This window comes from Poromitra crassiceps (genome assembly GCF_964638095.1).
Source record: "Poromitra crassiceps genome assembly, chromosome: 15".
NCBI classification, from domain to species: Eukaryota; Metazoa; Chordata; class Actinopteri; order Beryciformes; family Melamphaidae; genus Poromitra; species Poromitra crassiceps.
In genome coordinates, this window is record NC_139634.1 from 20743336 (window position 1) to 20769220 (window position 25885).

At 42.3% G+C, this 25885-nt stretch overlaps 2 protein-coding genes across 4 annotated transcripts; both read right to left on the reverse strand.

Moving 5' to 3' along the window:
- Positions 1 to 580: 580 nt before the first annotated feature.
- ap1ar (adaptor related protein complex 1 associated regulatory protein) lies at positions 581 to 10860 on the reverse strand. 3 transcript variants are annotated; one of them, XM_083651498.1, is made up of 11 exons: positions 10673 to 10860; positions 9698 to 9746; positions 9582 to 9608; positions 8785 to 8810; positions 8585 to 8681; positions 8225 to 8323; positions 5611 to 5675; positions 4839 to 4912; positions 4101 to 4223; positions 2569 to 2717; positions 581 to 1016 (listed from the first exon to the last, which is right to left on the reverse strand). In XM_083651498.1, the coding sequence occupies exons 1-11, from the start codon at positions 10741 to 10743 to the stop codon at positions 1014 to 1016; spliced, it is 783 nt and encodes a 260-aa protein (XP_083507624.1). In that variant the 5' UTR covers positions 10744 to 10860; the 3' UTR covers positions 581 to 1013. The 3 variants fall into 3 exon arrangements, with proteins under 3 accessions (XP_083507624.1, XP_083507623.1, XP_083507622.1); XM_083651497.1 differs by lacking the exon at positions 581 to 1016 and having other exon boundaries at positions 1990 to 2717; positions 5611 to 5672; XM_083651496.1 differs by lacking the exon at positions 581 to 1016 and having other exon boundaries at positions 1990 to 2717.
- Positions 10861 to 11146: 286 nt separating this feature from the next.
- Positions 11147 to 25848, reverse strand: fam199x (family with sequence similarity 199, X-linked). Its single transcript, XM_083651403.1, has 8 exons — positions 25792 to 25848; positions 23395 to 23573; positions 20915 to 21134; positions 17558 to 17716; positions 16383 to 16544; positions 15139 to 15322; positions 14862 to 14965; positions 11147 to 14407 (listed from the first exon to the last, which is right to left on the reverse strand). Exons 2-8 carry the CDS (start codon positions 23559 to 23561, stop codon positions 14234 to 14236), a joined length of 1170 nt encoding a protein of 389 aa, XP_083507529.1. The 5' UTR covers positions 23562 to 23573; positions 25792 to 25848; the 3' UTR covers positions 11147 to 14233.
- Positions 25849 to 25885: the final 37 nt, after the last annotated feature.

A 25885-nucleotide genomic window follows, 5' to 3' on the forward strand; every position in this document is an offset into this window, starting at 1 on the left:
AAGTGTTATTCCACCTCCATTCGCGGGAGAGAAGACGCTATATATTCCAACAGGAGAGTGTTGGAGTGGATTCTTCTATCAATCTGATTCCATGTGAAATTCACATGACATATCCAACCACTAGTGGGCAACCTACCTTCATGTTAGAGCTGCTGCAATGTAGTGTACTGTATTTGAGATGCATTTTTGACGTTTTACTTAAGCATAAGACAAACGCCAAGCATAAAAAAATATCTTATGCTTTCACAAACACATTAATATTATATTATTATAACACTGTAGTGTACACAGGCTACTCGTGGTTCCCATGCAGTTTTGATTGAAATATCCCACTTTTCCAAGATCTTAATTTCTTGACTGGATCTGAAGTGGAATACCATTCATGTCATTTACAATTTCTTTAGTCAACCCTCAAATATTTGCATATTGTAGTAAAACATCAGGTAGTCATGAGTACATTGGCAGGGGCATTTCAGCTAGTTAATTCAATTTATTATTTTTTCATTTCATCAGTTTGCTTTTTGAATTTCCTTGACAGTGATACATTAGTTCCTCTAATGAGATAACATGTCATTTCCCAAAAGCTAAAATGTCATAGTGCAGTATGCCATTAAAATATATTTTCTTAATACATTCTAGTAGTAGTTTATCCTCAAGTTGTACTATGCTGTGAACCATACAAATAAGAAAAGGATCAGAGTGATTTACCAGTACTAAAGTCTACAATATCCATACACTTTGTTGGATGTTCTTAGTGATATAAACTGTGCCCATTTGTAGTATGATACCAAACCCCTGACCTGTAGTGCCATGCTCTATAAAGGACCACAACCCACCAAGAAATACATAGTATAATAAATAGCGGTGTAAAAAGTAGAGGTAGCTCCATCTTCCAAAGTGTATTACCTGTCATACAATATGGCCTTTACCTCCTAAAGTACCTTATAGTTATATTTCACTTTTGCAGAACATTGTCAGAGCCTTCAGCATGGATACCGGTAACTGCAACCAGGTTACTGTTGGAAAGTAGAATCCAGATCACAGAATTAAATGGTGGCACAGATGTGCACGCACGGCGAGTGCGCGCAGACACACACACACACCAAAGTGAAATATCACTTTATGATGACAAATACGCAGGTGACCAACTGCTTCCTTTGCCCAACAGGTTCCAAGACCAGCTAAGGTAGGCTTGGGACGATTTTCGATTATATTGAATATCACGATATTTGCCCCCATATTGATATTTTTCCTAATATCGAATATTGCTTTTTTTTGTCCCGGATTTATACGTTTTCAGATATCAACCTCCAGTCCTTTCAGTGTTTCCCCTAGGTTTGCAGCTTTGGGGGAGCGGAATGTGCCGCACGGGATGGGGTGTATTTGATGTATTTATTTGCAATCTTTTGCACATTTTTACACAGTCTGCCCTGCTGTCGATTCCGACCCCGATTACACTGCTTTGTACAGCCAAATGAGCTTGTCCATAGCATGTGCTGGGGATGGGGAATTAGCATTTGAGATGTGGGGATAACCCCAAACCAAACCTTGTTGACTGAACAATGGAGGTAATGACTAGCTAATGACCATACAATTGAAAATTAAATCATTGATATGCCGCACCCCAGTTCACTCCCATGTCAGCTGACAATGCTATGATGAAAAATACGGGCAACAATGCTTTACTTAGCCTACTCAATTATTTTATTGTCATTGTTTACTTTGATTTCATGACATGCTTTCTGTGTTTCTCCCCTAACCCCATTCAAAAATAATATAGTGTAGTGTGATATTTGGGTGGGACTACATTGCAATATTCAATTTTGGATATCGTCCAAGCCGTTAAGGTGATGATGTTCCAGTTAAACAATGACACTTAAAATTGTTACTAATGTTACTTAAAATGTACAAAATCCCAGCAGCACTTCATACCATGTGCTCGACTAAACTATTACCATTATCAGGAAATATGATGCCCAAGAGATTTGACTATACTTTATTCTTCCTCAGTCTCACTTGTGACAAGGAATGTTCAGTTTACAGTTTTTACAGAAAACTACAGTGATTAATCAGAGATCATGAAATCACAGCAAAACTGTGTCAAAACATAATGTTTCCAGGTGTTAAAAACAACACTCTTTAAATTAGAATATACACTCAAATTACTAAAATGCCATTGGGAATTGATTGGGAATTGATCAGTTGAAAGTACAATGCGTAAAATGGTAGCAAACAAAGGCACTGAAAAATGGAGTACTTGTTTGTCAAAACATCACTACACTGTAGTGTCTGTAGATGAAGTACACAACATATTCCTGCAGCATCAGAGTCCAAATGTACAGTAGAAGAAGAGCAATGAAGAACCTGCCATTGGATCAGGCAAAAAGCTGGTTTGCTTTGACATGAAGAGGGCTGGAGAAAAAGCGGTTCCTTTGGTGGCGGACACTATCTGTCCTGGGCGTCAGACCTGAGGCCGCTGTCCAGCGCGCCCTCAGAGGGAGTGTCTATGACGGGATTGACAAAACCATCAAACTCAGTGTCGGCATTGTCCTCTGCGTGGGTACTCACAAAGTCATTCTCCCACTCCAGAGCAGTGGAGTCCTCGGAGGCTGAAGGCGGGCCGCTGTTGCCCTGCTTGCCGCCGGGTCTCAGGGCCGCGCGGAGGATGTCCTCCTCCGTCCGGGACCTCTCCCAGGCTGGGACCGCACGGTTGATCCCTGCAACACAAGTGTGGCAGCTTTCACTGTGACAGCAGAGAGGTGTCAACGTCTCTATATGAGCTTGTGTCAAAGTCAAACACTGCAACAAGGGAACTGAATCATCATAATTAGGTTACGGCAAAATATAAATACAAATACAAACCAGATTTGACTTACAAGTTGAGTGTTTGAGTAAATATTTATCTTGTGGTCGTTTTTCTCTATTCTGACTATGTTTATTTTGAGTCACATACTGTATAATGTGCAATTTGTATTTATATGTTTCTGTATTTTCTTTTGCTCTATTTCTCTATTTATTTTGTCGGCTTATATTGCCATGACCTAATGATGATGATTGACTTCAATGTGCAACCTGATTGGTCCACGTAGGTCTACCACCCTATTTAACATGGTCTCTCTTGTCCTGTAGAATAATTTGATGATGGTCTGCACACCAAAACTGCATTCTCATTCAAACCTTTTAATTGCAAGTGAAGAAGACAGTTTTCTGTTCTCCTATGCACCTGTGGTTTTAGGTGTGCAAAAGCAATGCCTATCAACATTGCCACTCAGGAGGTCCACTAATCAGAAGGTCAGTGGTTCGATCCCCGGCTCCTCCAGTCCGCATGTCGAAGTGTCCTTGTGTAATACTGAACCCCAAATTGTTCCTGATGGTTGCGCCAGCACCCTGCGTGGTAGCTTGCCACCATTGGTGTATGAATGTGTGTGTGAATGTGTGGATGTAGGCATGTGTTGTAAAGCACTTTTAAGTGGTCGCTAGAAAAGCGCTATATAAATGCAGTCAATTTACCATCATTTCCACTTGACCACTTTCCAAACACTCAAGGTGAGTGGGCAAGCCAGTGAGGTCAACACCCACCCTCCTCATCCTCCCACTCTAGATCCAGTGAGGTCAACACCCACCCTCCTCATCCTCCCACTCTAGATCCAGTGAGGTCAACACCCACCGTCCTCATCCTCCCACTCTAGATCCAGTGAGGAATCACCCACCCTCCTCATCCTCCCACTCTAGATCCAGTGAGGAAACCCCTACCCTCCTCATCCTCCCACTCTAGATCCAGTGAGGTCAACACCCACCCTCCTCATCCTCCCACTCTAGATCCAGTGAGGTCAACACCCACCCTCCTCATCCTCCCACTCTAGATCCAGTGAGGTCAACACCCACCGTCCTCATCCTCCCACTCTAGATCCAGTGAGGAATCACCCACCCTCCTCATCCTCCCACTCTAGATCCAGTGAGGAAACCCCTACCCTCCTCATCCTCCCACTCTAGATCCAGTGAGGAAACACCCACCCTCCTCATCCTCCCACTCTAGATCCAGTGAGGAAACACCCACCCTCCTCATCCTCCCACTCTAGATCCAGTGAGGAAACACCCACCCTCCTCATCCTCCCACTCTAGATCCAGTGAGGTCCCGTCGTCGTTGGTGGAGCGGGTCTTGGTGGTGAAGTCCCAGCTGTACTCTGTGTTGGGAGTCACCACGTTTGTCTCGGAGGGAAGCCCTGACAGCAAACACAACAATTATTAAAACTGAATGTTACAATTGCACTTATCAGTCAGTTTAGTTAAACCCGTGGAAACGCAAATCCACAATAAACTTCTAAAGATGTAATTTAGGGTCTTATCCTGTGCATAATAGTAAGCATCTTAAATTATTAGACATTAGTTTCAATCCAAATCCTAAATATTTACCTTTTTAGTTTGTGTAATGTTCCTGATGTTGGGTTTGAAGTGGGTGTGGTTATGCTTGAGACTTATCTATTATACTATCAATGCTTATCACACAATAAGCTCCACGACACAAATCAGGCTGAAGTGCCTGATTTGGGGAGAGGGGGGAGAAAGCACTGGAGGAGGGAGGGGAGGGGGGAGAGAGCACTGGAGGAGGGAGGGGAGGGGGGAGAAAGCACTGGAGGAGGGAGGGGAGGGGGGAGGGGGAAGAGAGCACTGGGAGCACTTCAGCAGACATGCCCCCACACTTTCAGAGCAGAGAATACTGTGTCGTTTTTCATGATTTTGCAACCTAATTTTCTATACATTGCGACATTTTAATCAGTCAAATTTGGCTGGGTCGTTAATAACATATTTTTCTGTGTTATTGTGGAAAGCTCACTCACTGTTGCTCCTGAAGGCTTCTGACTGGGCTTTTACATTCTGGAGGTACACGTCAAAATCTTCCCCAGGGGTTTGTCTGCAACGAACAACAGGCCAGGATGACATCAATACACCAGGTATAGTCCATTCACTAGGTCACAACATAATGACACTAAACCTAATATACTGCACAACACAGGCTAGTGGCTCGGCAGACAGAATTGCATGTACAATATAAGCTATTACAAAACTCAATCGGCAGGGGGTGGGGCTGGGGTTCATTGAACAAAATCCCTAACGAAATTAAACCTGCTAATTCTCTGAATAGTTTTAAAAACCTAAAAAATCATGCTGCATAAGCTGCAGTGATATAGTAGAAAACCTTTCTTGGACTGGACTGGTTTTGAACTTGTGTTGGTTTGTATCTCCTTTTTATTCTTGATTGTTCTTTACTGATGTTTTCCATGTGTAGTATTGTATTGTATTATTGTGTATTGTAGTGTCATTCCCTTTTCTGTTTGCCTCCCCGCCAAGACTGCAGGACCACAATGGAAATAAGTTTAACGACTTTATTGTGATGAGTTATTTTATACTGCATGCCTGTTGTTGTATTGTATTTTTTAATTTGTCAAATAAATTCAATCAATCAATTAAGTTGATAAAGGTAATAGATTACTTAATGTCCCTTTAAGTGCATATTATGTCATCTAAAAGCCATGCATGACAGCCAGCCTGACAGCAATATGTCCTCAGCTCCAGAGCTATGAGGCATTGAACTTATTATATGTTACTCACTTTCTCTGCTGACTTTCACCTCCAGCACCATCTGCTCTACCCCGTGTCCTTTGGGTGGCCAGCTGCTTGCAAGGAGAACACAAACCAAGTAAGTAAATATAAATATATATACACTGTATATCTCATAGGTTCCAGCTAGTGTGTGTGTGTGTGTACGGTATATAATATATATATATACAGTATATATATCATAGGTTCCAGCTATCATACAGTTTATTCATAAGAGCCCACATATAAACAGCTTTGTTGTTGAAACATGCAAGGCAAGCAAATATGTTTAACAAAACAAAGCAACGACGACAGCCAGGAAAACAGTGGAATATGGCATGAAAAGCAATAATCTCAATCCCAGCAGTCTTTGAATCATTTCCACCTACTAAAAACCAATACACAAAAATAAGAAATCACTATTACTATGGCACTGAGTGTACATTAACAGGGACAGTGGTGCTAGTCACAGCCTTCATCATTGGGTATGGCCGTATGGTACTAGTGGTGCAGTTAAGAATGTCATACGGAACCGACCAGGGATGGCTAGGATAATTCCAGGTGAAGGCTAGGTTCAAGGCTAAGGCTAGGTTAATGCTAGGTGGATGGAAGGTATTAGATGGTGAGAAAAATGTTTTGTTGTGTGGTGGTAGCATGGGGGGGAAGGGGGGTGTCCAGAACGATGGATTACACCGTTAAACCTTCTTGAGGTGTCGTGGGCCTAACTTAACCAAAAATCGGTGAAGGAAGGTGCCCACCTGAGAACCCCAGTGACATGCTGCATAGTGCTGTTGGTTAGGGTAGGTAACTGGTGATTGGTCCATCTGAGGAATGACTCCGTCGATCTATGATGGAGTGGCCTGATGTCTCCTATGGTGTTGCATCTGATGGTGGTTATATCACTCGTTCACTTGTTTTTCATCTGGATTGGGCTTCTACATGTGTTTTACCTTGGATCTTGGCACAAGGAATAGTAATATCTTGTCCTATATATTAATGAATATTAACTGACAAATTATACTGAGACCTTTTCTTTCTTTCTTCTTTTTGTAGAATGTTGTAACTGTCATATGAACTGCAATACATGTGGACAGAGCTACTTGGTTTTCAGCACAAAATTGCCAGCCAAAATATGAAGGACAGAATCAGGCGCTGTTTATTGTTTCAATTTAATTTAAGTACTGTATGTCTCAAACGTGTTAGAAATATTCCAAAGCGCATCAGAATATCTGAATTATCTCCCATATGAAAATTGTAGTCAGTATTACTTTTTATTTAATTTTTTTGGTGGGTGGGGGGGCATTATGTCTATCACACCCCTGATGTGTTAGCCATGCTACAGCTCAGAAAGAAGCAAGCAAGAGAGAATCAGAGACGGATAATTGAGCCAAGTATTAGTAATTATTATCTAAGTATACTATCATAACTATCTGGGCAGCCGTCATCCAAATAACTAGCCAGCCTACCAAATAACAGCTTGTGTTGTGATAGCGTGAATCATATGCTGACTATTGTATGTCCTGTGTGTTTTTCTGAGGGATTTAGATGTATGAATGGCATGGGTTTTGGAGACGTGATTCAGAATTACAAGATGACTCATTCAATCTGGGATGTCATATTGTCATATTATTGTGGTAAAACAAAATAAGCTTTGTCTGGCAATATTATACAACTGTTTTTCAAAGCTAATATTTAAATGTGCTGCTTGTATTCCATAATGATTGATGTCTTGCTGTTGTATGTAGAGTGTCATGGTATAAGGCTCAGTGCATCCCACATACATTCCCTTATCTGTCGGTTGACTTGAGACACACCTTGACTTGTGCAATGTAGTCATTTATCTTTCATCTACAACTCTAGCCATATTTGGGAAAGCCTGTTCAAGCAAGCAAAGTACCATGTGTGCTGGTACGTAGTGATGTCACTTTATGAGCCATCCATATTCTTGCAACAACAAACAAGGTTGCCACTTTCTTGTAATGATAGATTTTCAAGCACTTCAAGCATAAATTATTTCAAAATTACTGGCCAAAAATTCACAGAGATGTTCACATACATACCAGTCTCGTAAATCCTCTAATGCAAATGTGTTTCCAGTCATGTTTACACATCGGAATTAATCATGAACACTTAACATAACCTCGAAGAAAACTTGAAATGAAATCATCAGCATTTCTTAAATGCTCTAAAGACCTAGGTGACCAGCAATGACACAGCACAGTGCAGTGATAAGTGTAGATAGGAAAAAACTAAGTGTATCAAGCTTGGCCCAGCAATTTTGAGATGACAGAGTGCTCAAACTCAGAAATTCCGGTACGCTAAATTCAAGCACTTTTAATGACCTCTTGTCTTTATAAATGCAAACACTTTCAAGTACTTTTGTTATTTCACTTTCCAGACCTGTGGCCAACCCTGCACATTTGTACCTGGCAAATTAAGTCATTCGGATTCTGTTAGCATTCCTCAATGAAACCAATAGGTTTAGATTGCAGCTATTGTGTGCCAATGCTGGGTAGCCTCTGCACAGGGCCAATAGGTCAGAGGAGCAGTGGCTTAGCCAAGCAAAGCAGTAAGGTCAACTGGCCGTGTCAGGCCTAGCAGAAGGGAGCGCTCAGTGCCGCCTCACCTCCTTCAACTTTCGCTCACGTGCCAACCTGGCAGCCTCGCGCTGGATGGCATTTCTAGCCTCCTCTTCTAGCCTTAACTTCTCCTCTTGTTCCTCTAACTGAGCAAAAATAACACAAATGAAACAAACACAAACAGAACAAAAAAAAAGATTAACAAACAGAAGGGGAGAAAACAAAACAATGCAGCAACTTAAAAGCAAAAGAAAATAGGTCTAAAACACAAAACACAATTATGGAGGCTAGTTCCTTAGGACATACTCTACATTAAGCGAACAACAATGACTTTCAAACTACAAAGACAAACATAAATGCTTGTTTATACATTTGAGCGCTCAGCTCCTTCTTAGATTGTGTCTTACCTCCACTTGAATCTTCTGGTCTATCAGGGTCTGCTTGTCGGAGATTGCAGCATAGCAGTGTTCCTTGAGGTGGTTGATCTCATCTTCATTGATTGGCCTATCGAAATAACAACAAAACCATACTTAAAACCAAATGTTGGTAAGTAGAATATTGCATCTTACTTGTGAATTAAAACGTCACACTAGTTTACATACTGTACCTCGGGCAGGGCAGCGGGCTGTCAGCCTGCAATGAAACAAACATAATACAGAAATGAAATGGGGGTTTGCACTTATGATGATGGTCATCAGTGGAATATCTGATGGGAGCTTTAGGGCTGGAGAATATATTGATACTATATCAATATCATGATATGAGAATAGATATTGTCTTAGATTTTGGATATCGTAATATCATGATATGGTATAAGTCTTGTCTTTTCCTGGTTTTAAAGGCTGCAGTACAGTAAAGTGATGTCATTTTCTGAACTTACTGTACCAGACTGTTCTAGCTGTTCTATTATTTGCCTTTACCGACTTAATCATTATATCCACATTACTGATGATTATTTATCAAAAATGTCAGTTTAAATATTTTGTGAAGGCACCAATAGTCTGGGAAAGAAACGCCGTCTTTGAATTTAATTTTGATCACAGTCTTATAAATAAAAGTGCTTGTGACATCTCACGTGTGGCTTTGACTTACAACTGTACATTTAGCCCACTTCGTAGAAAATACAGAAATATGTATTGTGTATCGCCATTCAGCATAAAAATAAAAATACAGAGATATGATTCTTGGTCCATATCGCCCAGCCCTACTTGGAAGTATATGGATCCTATGAGGAGCACCAGTATAATGCAGCTTTTAATTAGGGCTATATACCTAAGAAATCCCATTATATAGTGAATGTAAGGTCATAAATAGTGCAACATTAATAAAGATGAGAAAATTCACTACATACTGATCTATTGGTTGTGACATCATATAACAAGGATGGTCATTGGTCACACTTACCTCATCACTTTCTACAAGGTTTTCAAACTGCAAAATCAAAGAGTACAATGAGCCAAATGAAATTATGGTCAATCATTCAGCAAGAAAACAATTGCTTGATCATGTTCAATTCATACCTCTATTGTGTAATGCTCCCCAGTGGTACTGCTTCTGAAATATTTTGACCTGTATAAATAATTAAGAGAACATTAGCACAGTGACAATCATCTGAACATGTTCTTTTCAAGACACTTTCCTTTCAGACAGACATTTAAATGCACTTAAGGGGAAACATGCCCATGTACTTTTTAAAATTGGACATCTAACGTTACTGTAGAAATGAATGAGAGTTGTTTCCAAATAGCTAACTTAAAACGAAAACACCTGAAAGCAGTGTAGAACTTCTTGTGGCATTAACTGAATAAGAGTTGGGTAATCATTTGCATAGGCAGCCTTCCCTGGGTAAATAATGTAAAAAGGCAAAGGATCCTATAAACCAAGAGAAGCTAAAATGCAGCATTCAATCTAAGCTTGGCTGAATAACCCAATGCAAATGACACCAGAAACAAGACAGCTGAAACCCTCTGCATGATCAAATATCAGGATCGAGGCTCTACATGGTGTAAATATTAATGTACATACAATCAATGTCAAAGACCTGATCAATATGGTAGCTAAGCTGCTACAAAAACGCCCCAGTTCATTCTGTACTTCACACTTGTACTGTGTCAAGATTATTGACAATAGGGGTGGGGTCTTTAATTCCCCGAAGGCACTAACTGGTTGCAATGCTTCTTCGTGTGTTTGTTTGACACCAAAAACACTATGGGAGCACAACCAGTAGCTGGCCGACTGGCCATTAACGTTACCCCCTAGCTAGATGTTGTATGATGCTTATTAGCTAACATACCGAGCTGTCAATAACTTGGCACAACATTCCAAGCTGTTGGCTAGCTAGCAGCAACTGGATACGATGGTTCGGATGATGCTGGCTGGCTAGTTCACTTTACACAGCAGCTAGCAGTGAGCTAATCCGCTGGTTCAGATTATGCTGGCTGGCTAGCTCACCTTACACAGTAGCTAGCATTGAGCTAATGAGAGGTTTCTCTTACCCGCCTCCCCTCTGGATCCTGTTGGCTTCCCTTCTGAAGATCCCAGCACAGTATCCCCAGCAGTTACCCATCGCATTGTCAAATACTACTATTACCTAGCTGCCCAGCTAGTGTTCTACTGAAAGCTGACGGTGCAGTAAAATAGCTACATCACCCAAGACCAAAATATTAACCAGTCTCCTACTTCCTCATCCTCCTTCCTCTACGGACAGGGCAGGCCAGCCAAAGAGGAATACCCCAAAGGGAAAGAGGTTGATAGGCAACAGCGGCCTCTGGTGTTTCATCATATTGCAGCCCGAGTACACCATCTAATGATTTAATAGTGATATGTAGTAGTACATGTATGGAACATTTTGTGCGACAATCCAACAATAAATCATATCTAACGATCAAAATATATAATCTTTGCACAAACACTCAACACAATAAATGGCTTCAAACGCAGGATGCAGCAATGTCATTTTATTCCATTTATTTTGTAAAGTTTACATTGCATCATATCTATCGAGTCCCAACTGGTGTCCAACATGGTGTCTGTGGTATTCAACATACCAGGGGACATTTACAGGCAACACTGATGGGTAAGCTCACCTGCAAGAGGAATTTGGATTCCCACTTGGGGCAAAGTCAATACAGATACCATAGTGGGCTGTAAAGAACAAAGGTGTAATGGAAAAATACTACTGGGTATTGTAACTGATATTGATGATTATCTCAATGGTGGCTTATGTAACAGTTCCACCAGTGAGACTGACAGATGCAGAGTGCTTATCCCTGCATACACCTGTTATTGACTGGAACTGTATACAGTAATAATTTCTATTAATAAAGGGTAATACCATTCACCTTTCTAATGCATCTTTTAAGCCACTTTTGGATCTCGACCCATCAGCTGAGAAACATGGCACCAAATTGACACAAATATCTTTGTTGCGTTGCACTGCGGCTTGTTTTATCCTTTTCTTCAAAACGCTCTTATTTTTCAAAATAGATTTTTACTATCACTTCTTAATACATAAAGCTGCTTTTATCCTCGTAATTGCTGTAATCTGTAACTTTATACAGGAGAGAGAGAAAACTAGTAGTATACAGAAGAGTATCAGAAAGTAAAGCAGGTTTTTAGGCCAGTAACCGCAGCGGTTTATAGTGTTACAGTTGAGAATGTGGGGGAGGGGTTTCTTACAGGGCAGATAGAAAAAAGAAAGAAAAGAAAAGAGAAATTGAGAGCGATACACACAAACGCACAAACCAGTTTGCCCATTGTAGCAACTCTGAAACCATGACAGCTGACAAGCCCCCAACTCAGCCTTCAGCTCCATTCCCACAAGCTTTCTTTGAGGAATTGGTGCTTTGTCGTCTTTAAAACAGAGAAACATTCAGACATGTTTCTAAACGGTGTATTCATGACTCCTTTTAGATGCACATGTCCTCAAAAGAAACCAGTTGGATTTTAGCGCCAAAAACTCATGGCAGCCAAAGCTGCCAGCAGCCATATACATGTAGACAGAAAGAGCAATGTGCCTTTTCTTTTTCCACGAAGGGGAATAAAAACATTGAAAAAATATTAATTTAAACTAAGCTCATGTCTTTCTTTTAACCACATACAAAGAAAAAAACACAGATGAAACAAAACAAAGTAAAAGGGACTTCTGATAAGACTTGAGATGAAGCCATGTTCTAAATGCTTCGAACTGGTCATGGTTGTCAATCATTCACAAACCATCACAAAAATATTCTTCTGCAAATCAACAAATGATGCAGAATTGAATAAGAGTGTGATCTGATCTGAGCCAGTCTCAGGTAGAAATATTGTACGACTGCTAGCACAAAAACATCCAAAGATTAGACAAACAAGGTCAGAAGTCAGCAATTTACAGCACTTTTTGTAAGCAACACATTTTGAAAGCTTTGACGACCAATTTGTTCACTTCCCCTTCATGATAATATTTACAGATCTGGGGAGGGGTTACTTTAAATCTGAATCTCACTTTTATAACTAAGGACAATTTAGAAGCAATTTTAATGTTATTTACTATTTATTTACAACATGGATTAGCCACATTTAAATAGGTGTGCGAAGGATGCAAGTTGTTAGTTAATTGAGCACAGTGTCTCCATGTGTATGGATGATGGTTTGAACATGCAGTGATTCAGTGCTCCCTCTAAGCCTGAAGAGTGAAATGGAAGAGCAACACTCAGCAGATGAGACAGAAAGAGCCAGCAGCTGGCTTCTAAAGAGCCAGCAGCTGGCTTCTAAAGAGCCAGCAGCAGCGGCCTTCTTGTCGCTTCAGTTTCCACATCAGAAGCTTCCTAATGTTGGATCAAGTTGTCACATTCCTTCCTTCAATTGATTCCTCTGAGGATTAATTCATGAGTATCAAGTGCGTTTTGCCTGAAGAGTCCTAAACTTTGAATTAAGATTGAGGCATTCAACATTAAGAGAAGATACACATCATTATATGATGTTCTATGTTTCTATTTCACGGTTTTGTGTTGATTTTCACAGCCGTGTGTCACTGGGTGCACATATTTTTATGAATCTACTGCCATATTAAAACTGCATGCCTCCCAGTTTTGTTTACTTGGAATACTGTAGTTCACAAAAAGTTTGTGGATGTGACCTAACCTGAAATCAATTAAACTAGAGTCACAGATGAAAAGAGTTTGGCCAATGCAGCTTCAGCCCTGTAGTCTGAAAGTCAGTGTAACTTTGCAGGTGGAGCGGTGAAAACGATTGCCAGACTGCCGAAAGATGTTGGTACAGGTTTAGCAGACATGACAGGATAACCAGTGTCTTCTGCGTAAACACAAAAATAAATAAAACGGAAGAGTCGAAAATTGAAATGAAGCCTGTGAAGTGCGTGCATGGATGTCTGTGTGTCATTGACGCACTGCCGGGTTACTAGCCATTTGTTCATTTCTCTCACTGACGGTGAGGTAACTGCAACAGCGACTGCACAATTTGGCCAAACTCTCTCCATGACTCTGGTGCCTGATCTATCCCATCAGTGGTGGCTGGTTAGTAGTAACAGTGGATATAAGCTGTTACAGCATCTATAAGCAATGCTCAGCATGGTTGGAGCGAGCTGCGCAAGGTGTTATTATGCCAGCAGTGTCCATTTGTGTCTAGGAAGCTAGATGGAAGGCAATATCTATAAGCATTAGCATTGTAGCTTTAGCACCACGAGCATTAGCATTAATAGCTAGCTTAGTGGTGATTATGGCTGCTATCGGTCTTCGCACTAGCAATGTTATAGTTGTATTAATATTAGCGAGCAAGCTACGTTATGGGCTATTGATGACTTCCGAATGGTCCGTGTGTGGTGTTAATGGCTGTGATGATCGTGCATAAGCGGTTACAGACTACTGGAGACTACTAGTGGCCATTAGACAGTCATTTGTCTCAGCATTTGCATCAGGAAGAGGTCGGCCTATTCAAAGTGCTATCGCATGCAGTGATGTGTCTCAGTCTAGGGATTAGCGTGGTCTATAAGCGAGCCGCATGGCGGTGGCTGGGCGATGAGAGCAGGCGTAGAGGGAGCACTGATTGGTTCACTGGTGTCACATGAGCACATCCAGGTGGTGGGCATGGTCGCTGTCCTCAGTCGCCCGCAGCGACACCACCTCCTCATTCACAAACAGCCCGCTCACACGCTCCTTGCGGGCCTGTCGCTGCTCTTTCAGCTGCCGCTTGCGGAGGGCTTTCTGCTGGAGCTTGCGCTGCTTCCAACGTTTCTGTAAGTAGGTATGGAAAGAGAGAACTTGTCAAATGTCAAATGATGTTAGACCTTAGATAGGGCCTAAAAAAAACAAGCCTGAACCTACCCGAGCCCATTCTGGCCCATCCCAATGGCCCAAACCCGAACTTTTCTTAGTAAATTGGCTGTTTATCTAAACTACATCCATGTTGTCTGTTCAGTTTTATGAATACATAAGGTTTTAATGTTACAATGTCATAACATTCTGTTTATCAGACCCAATTATATAAAATAAGGTATTATATCTGACCACGATCCCCGCCCGTGGGTCGGGCTGGTTTTGGGCAGAGAATTTAACCTCTAAATTATGTCACTACAAGAGACAGAAACACCATCTTGACGGAATAGACATTTCAGTCCAACACCACAGGGGGTATGTGGAAAATGGTCAATAGATGATTTCCCCTTGTAACTCTTTCCACAGTCCTTACTTTGGACTCTCGTATGCGTTCTGCAGCACTGGAAAGGTTGCCATCGCTGTGAGCTCTGCTGATGTTGGCCACACTGCCTCCACTACAGGCTGAAGCTGCATCACCTGGAACACAGGTTCAATGAACAATTAGCATGCATGTACTAGGATAACAGAAAACCTGAACAACAATTGATAGTTTGAATTGGATTTTCTTTTCAGTATTAAAACTAGGCAGACCTTAAACAAATTGTGCTATTACAGTACTACCAACTACTAGACAACCAGTAGCATCTTACCAGCTATAGAGTTAGAGGCGGTAGATCCAGTAGACGAGCTACCGGAGCTGACCATGCTAGCGTTGCTGCTGCTGGCTCCACTGACCCCGCTGGTACTGGCGCTGCTGTGGCTGCTCCTCTTCCAGCCCTCTCTGGTGCTACTGGTCCTCTGCCTGGGATTGTGCTCTCTGATGTAGCTACGCACCTGACAACAGCAAAACAGGTTCCAAACGTAAAGCTTCAGACGAATAATGACTAATAAGGATGAAAATCACCAGAGAGAGCTCTGGACATGATATCACCACAACACTCGCCCTCCGTTAGGCGAGTTAACTATCCAGGCAGCGGAGCAACAGAAGTTTTAATTTAGTGACAAGGCAAATTTGACCAGTATCTGGTGCTCGCCGGGTGTTATTTTGACCAGTATCTGGTGCTCGCCGGGTGTTATTTTGACCAGTATCTGGTGCTCGCCGGGTGTTATTTTGACCAGTATCTGGTGCTTGCCGGGTGTTATTTTGACCAGTATCTGGTGCTCGCCGGGTGTTATTTTGACCAGTATCTGGTGCTTGCCAGGTGTTATTTTGACCAGTATCTGGTGCTCGCCAGGTGTTATTTTGACCAGTATCTGGTGCTCGCCGGGTATATTTTGACCAGTATCTGGTGCTTGCCAGGTGTTATTTTGACCAGTATCTGGTGCTTGCCAGGTGTTATTTTGACCAGTATCTGGTGCTTGCCAGGTGTTATTTTGACCAGTATCTGGTGCTCGCCAGGTGTTATTTTGACCAGTATCTAGTGCTTGCCAGGTGTTATTTTGACCAGTATCTAGTGCTTGCCAAGTGTTATTTTGACCAGTATCTGGTGCTTGCCAGGTGTTATTTTGACCAGTATCTGGTGCTTGCCGGGTGTTATTTTTTGACTCTGTGACCCATCATTTCTTTGTCTTTTTTGTCATTCTCTAAAGTACAATAAGAAAACACAGCGTACATGCTATACCCACCAATGTAAAGTAATAGCTCCCAGTACTAAGTCCCTAAATACATTTCCAGAATATTTTGCTCTATTAATTGTTAATTAATGTGCATCTGTTGAAACTGTTGACAGGTGCCGATAGTGCTTTGCCCATTTTTAGCTAGCTCAGAGGGTGATCAAAATGTAACCATTGAAAATGTGTTAGTTTTCTGTGAGTGCATAATAAAATCAATCGTTTTCTGGTGCAGTGGCCCTGTAAAAAGTGTAAAGATGGTGTGTCACTGTTAACTACCCACCTGTTTGAGTTTCTCATCGGTGAGACAGTTGAGCTCTATGATGAACTCGCTGTCGGTGGGAGAGATTTGAGCGCAGGGGTCGATGATCTTGATGATGTCGAGTTGCTCCCTCAGTCCCATCTCTGTGCTGACCTTCCGACTCAGGTACTCAATGTACTCCACCTGGTAGTGGAAAGACATGTAAAATCATGTTGAATTTAGTCAATTCTGTCCAAATATCTCTGACCTCACCGGAAGACTGACGCACTAGCCTAGCCATTGTGCCGCTGTGGCAGGTGGATGAGAAAACTCCTTGACTGCAGGCCTCCTTGTGTGACCTTAGTTTCCTTATAGATTAAACCAAGTTGGCCCAAGGACAAGGTTTCAAGGCTTGTTACTGCATGAAGAAAAGCTGATATTCTGTCTACTGTTCCCTGAGCCACGCTACGCTAATGCTAACGGCTAACATAGGTCTGGCTGCCTATTGACAATAAGAGTGCAAAAGTGACCCCCTCTCCCTGTCCATGGGATTTCATCCGCCATTCATTTTTCCATATACATTGCGTAAAATGCTTATAAAAAAGCAATTAAACCATACTAAGAATCAGGGGAGACCATGTAACCACCCCAAAAAAAAAAAAAAAAATTTGGGGTGGGCGAATTTCGACGAAAAGTCGACCTTGGTCCAGCGAATTTTAACTAGTGTTTTTGCTAGAAATGCTCATCAGTAATATAATCTCCCTTGCTCAGATTTGAAAGCCAAAATTTGTCATATAAACCTGAAGCCCTCTACCCAAACTAAAATCATGCGACCTGTGACTAGAAGTCTAATCAGCTTGATCACACCTTGGCAATCAATCATCACATCATAAAATCAGTTTTCTGCAACATTCAGGAATATTTAGCTCCTATTTGACAGCCATTCATGGCCCCCAGGGGCCAAATTTGCATCGGCCCGATAGCTATATCTTTTTGTAACATATAAACCTACATCTGTGCCAAATGTGTTGCTTTTATCGTAAAGTGCACAATTGTTATACTTAGCTGCGCCACTAAACAGACATTTTCCCCTCTTGTCCCAAAGGTGCCTCAAAAAATAATTCTGAGCATCTCAAATGCAATCATCCAACTACGGGACGCTTGGACGTACTCATGCCCATGAGTGACAGTACAGAAGGTACGTCGGCTTTGTGTACCTGTTCGTCGTTGGTCATGGCACTCCAGGGCAGTTCATCCAGGTTGCGGTGCGGGTGGGGCTTGGCCTTCCTCTTGGAGAACAGACAGGGTGAACTGGGAACGCTCGGGATGATGTCAGAGAGCACATCACTGCCGCTGGCAATGTCACTTCCTGGCAACTGGGAGGACAACAGAGAGACAGACAAAGATTGAGATGACGGGAAGACAAGACATATGATTTAGCCTAACTTTACTTCCTGCGACCAGAAATTAAATGCCTTTAAAGTCCCTGGAAACCAGAAATATTATTTTACTATTTAGCATTTTGAGTTCATCACATCACAGGAACCTATTTTAATAAGCCACCAGCCAAATTTGAACGATGATGAACGTCGCAAAGTATATAAATTTAGGTTTGACAGTCATGGCAAAAGTCATGAGAATCAATTCGATTTTAGAGTGTATTTTCTCCCGCGGACTGTGTGTCTGCAGCAGGTCTCCGAGAGAGAGAGAGAGGTAAACGGAGACTCACCATTCCCCTCTCCGTCAGAGAGAGAGAAGGAAAGAGAGATGGAGTGTGTGTGTGTGTGTGTGTGTGTTCGCGCATTGCTCGGCGAGAGGAAGACATCTCTGCCGCTGCGAGTGCACAGCGCTACTGTGTGTGTGTCAGTGCGTGTGTGCGTAGATTTTTGGGGTTAGGGTTGAAAGTAATGTAAACCACTTTCTGAGGCACACAATTACTCACATAAGACCCTAAATTTAATAGTTAGAAGGTTTTTGTGGATTTTGGTTTCCAGGGACTTTAAGGGAGCAAACCAGTAACAGTCTTTGTATGGCTCTTTTAAAATTGTGATAACAGGCCTTCACATACCGTTAAACTTTTTTTATTGGTCTTATTGCTGTAAACAACCAACAACAGTAAGCAACAGGCTTTGTAGTTTAATAAGAACATAATTTCTGCTATCCTCAAGCAAGCCTTTTCCAAGTCTAGGCTAAAGACGTGCGAGGTGACCAGGCCCCTAGGTATTATTTAGAATACATTGCCCTAATGAAGCATAGGCCGGGCCCCTAGGTATTATTTAGAATACATTGCCCTAATGAAGCATAGGCCGGGCCCCTAGGTATTATTTAGAATACATTGCCCTAATGAAGCATAGGCCGGGCCCGGGGCCTAGGTATTATTTTGAACAGTGGTTCTCAACTGGTCTAGCCTCACGACCCACATTTTTCCTTAGTCATTAAGTCACGACCCAACGTTCAGAATTTAGCCTATCTTTGTAGCGTCATTTAGCCTCCTTCGCAACAAGGTAGCATGGCATGTTGGTACCAATGGATGCCTTAGGTCTTCCAGTTTTATATGGTACCAGTATATATCTTCACTCTAGTTTGGATATAAAAAATTTGCCCGCTACAGCCTCTGAAAGACAGTAATGTTGTCTGTGGACGCCAGCATCCTCAATGAGTAGAATAACTTTTTTCTCTTGCTTAAGGCACGCTCAACCGATCGTTCAGGATTCAGTCCTATTTTCCAAGCGTGACGCATGAAGCTGCCAGGCATGAAGTCAATGGGAGTTGTGGGCGGGTTCAAAGCGCGCCGGGCAAAAGGCACTGAGGAAAAGAGAAGGCTTCTTGTGTGACCGGTTAAGCGTCAGCTCAGCTTGAGCCTGCCTCAAGCTTCAGTTCTGCGTATGTTAAGCGCCAGATGTGAACAAAGTAGGGATGTAACGGTTACCGGTTTAATGATAAACCGTGATAAAATTGTCTACGGTTAGTAGTACCGTTTCAAATTTTAATTATCATTAAAACCGCGATGGTTTGATTACTGTGCATTCTCTCTGTAAATGCTGTGAGCCACAACAAGCAAAGCATGAAGCACGTCTCCCTGAGTCCCTCAGACTTGCAGGCATGCGCAGTTGTCATCGTTTTGGAATGTGCAATGAAAACATGGCGGACGAAGCTGCTCTGAAGTTTTCTCTCCAAGAGAACTATTTCAGCTATTATAAGAATGCCGAGGGACAACTGAAGGAAGACGGCAACCCTGTCTGCAGAACCTGCAAAAACAAAATCGCTGCAAAGGGGAGCAATACTTCAAACCTCATGAGCCATCTTCGTGACCATCATCCAATACTGTATAGTGAATGCAAGGAAAGCTAATGCTAGCCTAACTTTTAGCTTCTATTTTAACGTTACGTTACTTGTTAATATGGACAAAGGGGCTGACACACAGCCCCTTTGTCTGCAAGTTAACATTATGTACAAAGACATGTCTGCAAACTAACGTTATTTACCCAGGACATTACACACATGACACCATGTTAGGTATGTAGTTTGATCACCCCGACCCAATTAACCAACTTTATTTTGTTCAACATCAGACAGTCGTCTGTCGGACAGTGGTTGCAAAATTGTCCAAACAGGAGAAACACTTGCAATTACCATCAATGGCGTTGTGACTGTGCATGTGGTCATTGCATATACTCAAATCCAACACAGAAGATAGACTGTGTCTGTGTGTGTGTGTGTGTGTGTGTGTGTATGTGTGTGTGAGAGAGAGAGAGAGAGAGAGACAGACGAGCCAGGATGATGATGATGATGATGATGATGATGATGATAATGATACGAATACTAAGAACAACAATAACAATAATAATAATAAATAATACATTTGCTATTCCCTTGTTTACAGAGTGGACGGCGTGCAGCAGGCAAACCCAGTGATGCTACAGCTTCGTCCTCAGCTATCAGGCTGCTTCGGCACCAACATAAAAAAAGGTCAAGATCTCAAAGCCCTTTCATATTGAATCGCAAAGGACATGATATCATTCCAGCATGTTGAGAGGCCTGGCTTTCTGAGGCTGATGAAGGTTGCCGTACCTCACTACAAAGTGTAATTGTGTACGGTTTTCTCCATGACTGAAATCCCTGTACAACAAGGTTAAAGCTTGATGAAACATGATCATCTACATAGGAGAGAAACAATTTAATTGCTCAGGCTGTGGTAAAGGTTTTGGACTAAAAGGAGACTTGTGTTTATGCAATGTGCATTGTCGCTTATTGCTGTTACCGGTAATTGTAATTGTGTTTTTCAATATAAAACGTTGTAAAATGATTTCAGTGAGTCTCTCAGTACTTTTTGAACATTTTCAGCAATTTTTTACAAATACCATGATAATACGATAACAGTGATAATTTTGGTCGCGATAATCGTGATGTGAAATTTTCATACAGTTACATTTCTAGAACAAAGGCTAACCCTATGAAGCTTAGGCCGGGCCCCTAGGTATTAGAATACATTGCCTATTAAGCTTAGGCTAGCAAAACTTGTGATATCCTTCATATTGCTTCTTATTGGGATAACCGATTGGCTATCATCCTACCTGCCACTCAAACTCGCTATCAGACCAGTCCCAGTAGGTGCTGATGGAGGAGGAGACATCGCTGCACACACTGCCCTCTGGAAACAGGTCCAGGGATGTTAGCTCCTGGTCATCCAGAAGGGAGTAGCAGTCATCCTGGTCCCCCACAGACACTGAGGAGAACAGCTCCTCACTGCACTCTGAGCTGGCAACACTGGTCCCACATGAAGTAAGGTTCCACCTGGGCAGAAGAATGAGTGGACAATAAGGTATGTGAAACAAGTCTTTTCTGAAGTGCCTGTAGCCCCAAATCACTAAACCCTCCCCCCTGCTCTGAGTTTTCTGAAACTGAATTTGTGAACAACCGCTCAGATGCTGCTCTGCCGCTGACATTTAATCATTAATCCATGTTTGTGTAGTTTTTAGCTAACGTTAACTCCACGGCTGCATGCATATCATGCATACATGCATATAGTTACCCTGACAACACATAGTAAAATGTTTATTTAAACGTAAACTGTGGTGTGTTCAAACATGCAGACCCCGAAACCCGTAGCAAAAGTTGAAGGTGCACAGTGCACACCGTTTCTTTCCTTCACAGATTGAACACACCCCAGTGAACCTAGGCATTCAGGAAGAACTGTTTCTCCTCCTGTATTTTCATGCACTTCGCTAAGTGTTGTAAAAACACTTTTGAACGCTACTTCTCTCCACCATATCTCTTGGTGTCTCTCTCTGTCTGCTGCAGAGCGAGTTGCCCACTCCCCCTGCAGGCTGAGAGATGCAGGCTCTCTGTCGCTTGAGCTAGAGAGAGAGATATTTCTCCTGGATCGAATGGTGAAAAAATATGAGACAAACGTCTTCTCAATCTTATTGCAAATTCAAATGGAGTTGGCTGTGCTGCAGTACTGAGAGTAGGTATTGTAAAACAATGAAGTCGGAGCCCGGTCTGCTGGTCCCCAAGCACTTTTCCTGCATTATATATTCTGTAAAAAAATCATATCGGTGCATCTCACGCCGATACCATCTGTGAATTTGGCCCGATATATTGGCCAACTGATAAATCAGTCGGGCTCTAAATCCATAAGTAATACAATGACAGAAACACAGAATGTATGATTTTGGTCATGTGTTTCATACACTTTCTGTAATAAAACATCTAAAATGAAAGCTTTTATCAGATGGGGGAACGTGGGACAAAATATTATGAAATGGGGGTCTGTGGTCTAAATTGTGCCAGTTTAGGTGTCCTTGATGTGAAAAGGTTTGAGAACCACTGTTCTAAGCCTTCTCATTAGGAAAATAGCATGTCCACCTAACAAAGAATAATGTATATTGCGATGCTGTTCTCAAATACAGCTCCAATAGCCTGCATCGTCAATGTTGTCACCGAGTACCAGACACGAGGTTGCAGTGCGAGGCAAAGTGAAACTCACCAGGGCGCTCACAACTGACTGTTTAGAAGAAGCTGCTGATTGTGCGTGCAGCAGAGACAATAACTCAGAGGATTTCCTTTATGGGGGAAAAGGACATGATGCAGATAAACGTGCTGAACTGTGAGACATTTAAAGGACATGAAGCAGATAAACGTGCTGAACTGTGAGACATTTAAAGGACATGAAGCAGATAAACGTGCTGGACTGAGATTTAAAGGACATGAAGCAGATAAACGTGCTGAACTGTGAGACATTTAAAAGACATGAAGCAGATAAACGTGCTGGACTGTGAGACATTTAAAGGACATGAAGCAGATAAACGTGCTGGACTGTGAGACATTTAAAGGACATGAAGCAGATAAACGTGCTGGACTGTGAGACATTTAAAGGACATGAAGCAGATAAACGTGCTGGACTGTGAGACATTTAAAAGACATGAAGCAGATAAACGTGCTGGACTGTGAGACATTTAAAAGACATGAAGCAGATAAACGTGCTGGACTGTGAGACATTTAAAAGACATGAAGCAGATAAACGTGCTGGACTGTGAGACATTTAAAAGACATGAAGCAGATAAACGTGCTGGACTGTGAGACATTTAAAGGACATGAAGCAGATAAACGTGCTGGACTGTGAGACATTTAAAAGACATGAAGCAGATTAACGTGCTGGACTGTGAGACATTTAAAAGACATGAAGCAGATAAACGTGCTGGACTGTGAGACATTTAAAGGACATGAAGCAGATAAACGTGCTGGACTGTGAGACATTTAAAGCACATGATGCAGATAAACGTGTTGGACTGTGAGACATTTAAAGCACATGATGCAGATAAACGTGCAGGACTGTGAGAGATTTCGTGAGCTACTGAACTTTGAGAACAAGGCTGTCGTGTCCCCCCAAAGCACAAGCTGCGCTGATTTTTTTATCATTTTAATTTTTTGCATTTAGCATGAATGATTAACTGATTGTGATTGACCGTTAAGGTAACTGATTGACCGTTAAGGTGTTCAACTAACGGTTAAGGAAAACGCATGAAATTCCCATCCCTAACACACACCTTACCTATTACTGTGGAAACGGTGTAGGGGATCTGTCCTGTGACATGAGGACAGCTGACAGCCAAAGTCACTGACATCCAGGGTTCCCACGTCACTGAGGTTGGCCCTTTGGGAGAGGAGGGGGAAAGGCTCCTCAGGGGCCAAAAACTTCTCATACAGAGACTCAGACATGACTAGATGTACCTGAGACAGAGGGAGAGAGATGAAATGCAAGACGGTTTGATTCTGATTGGAACTCGCCGCTTCAGTCAAAAATGTTATATGCAGAGACTAAGACATAGGTTAGTTGTGTGGCGAAGAAATACTGTATAGGGAATAAAGAAAATGTAACAAAAAAAAAAATCTCACACAACATAAAACAGACATGGACCAGGCTTTCCACTACCATATAATTTGCAGCGGCGCCCCGCTGCTGCTGAATCCTGGCCACCGCTCTTTCAAAATATTATAAAATGTTATGAAAAATGTCATGTCACAATTACACGACACGAGTCTGCAATGTTGATGCATGAAATGCATCGTGATTCGCTGAGATACACGTGGAGTTTGGCTACAGCTTCATAAGAGCTTTCCGACCAGCCGTGAGGGTCAAATATGTCCTTTGGGTAGTTGGATCCCAGTTCATTGATACCGCAGAACTGAACAAGCTTCTCATAAGTACTTGGGTTTTTATATTCTTTATTTTTCTGGATGTGGCTGTTTATGTCAAAATCTCTGTGGAACTTAATCTCGTACAGCTTGTCCATCTTCTCCTGTAGATAACTAGGACAGCGCCCCGGGGGCTCAGGTGGGAGCCTGATCTTATCAGGTGACATGTTCCTCAGCTTCTCTGTGAAGAGAGCAACTAGCTCATTGGGGTCCGCTTCTGGGATCTCCTTAACATCACCTGTGTCCCTCCCCTCGTCAGATTCGTCCATTTCCGAGATCCGGGAGCTCTCTCAGCTGTCTTCATATCCATACCTCTTCTCAAGTAGTGATGGGAATTACGGCTCTTTGAAGGGAGCCGGATCTTATGGCTCCGTTCCTTTCCGAGAGCCGTTCAAAATAGCGGATCCTCGTTCTTTTTTTTTTCTTCTTCTTTTTAGGGGGCGTGCACTACTGTTTATCTGCGAAATCACTAGGATAATGATATGGTACGATTTTAATCAGATTTGATCTTAGAGCCACCACTATTTAATTTTGGTGAACTGCAGCAGCACTAAATTACTCATATTCCAGACCTCATGTCAATGATCTGCATTGTAAACATGACACAAGGTGACGCCATATTATCTGCTTAGTCAGTGAATTTACTTCTTCTATGAAATGTGTTGTGTAAATAAAGTTGGTTTTCCTTGAATGCAATTCATGCAACACTTCGCTGCCCAGAAAGTCGGCAGATAGCCCGTTTTGATATTAAGCTGAGTCCGCCCACCCAGGCCACCCAGTTACAGCATGCGCCCGTAACGATTGCACCTATCCTCCCTGCTCAGTGGACTAGCAGAGGGAGGGAGGGAGGTCTACACTGTGTGTGTGGTGGGGGAGCGGCAGGCAGTGACATTTGGGCACAACATTAAAACGAACGGCTCTCAAGTAGGACTCGGTTCCCTTCGTTCATAGCAAAGAGCCGTTCAATAGATTCGGGTCGTTCGCGAACGTCACATCACTATTCTCAAGTCGTCGTCGCCATATCTGGCTGACACCGACTGCACGACTGTCTGTCTCTTCTATTTCAGTCTCAGAATCGTCCCCATAATCTGCCATAGAGCAAAGAGCGGCACTCTTTTTACCGCTCGCACGCATCGCAGGCCTACTGTCACTACTCTAGTGAGCCAGGCGCCATATGTATGAGGCCGTTAATCGCGTTTGTGCTAGTGGCGTTGATAAAAGTGACTAGTTTGCATCCCTGTGATGAGCAGCAAACTGTAGCTAGCTAACGTTAGCTAAACCACTACTAGCCCTAGGGCCAAACCACTACGTAAACTAGCTAGTACGCAGCGTTACGCTGCGTACTAGCTAGTTTACGTAGTGGTTTGGCGTACTGTACGCTAATGTTAGCTGTTAATTCAAAACACTAGATCTCGTCCGCGTTCAGCAAACAATTCATCACACATTTGTTGTTGTCCAAATGGTGTAAGAGACAAGCGAGACCAGCGGCAGACAGGCTAGTCTACTGCTAGGCAACAGGCTTAATTACAGTCTGGCCCCTGCTGGTGAGAAGTCAAGTGAACGAACGCCAAAATTAGCGTTAGCTGCTTGCTAATGTTCCAAATCCACGTAGCGCTTACAGCCACAAAACAAGTCTGTTAACTAACGTCCTCCGCAGAATATAAACTATATTATAATCCCTGGACGGCTTACAAAACAGCTACAGCGCAGGGAAATGGATACTTTCAAGGTTAGTATGTGAAGAATTCCAAACCTTATTGTTGTTCAAAGCGCGACCATTTCTGCCACCTCCATTTGCAAATCCTTTCTTTTCCGATGATCTACCACGTGACGCCAGCTGTCACCGC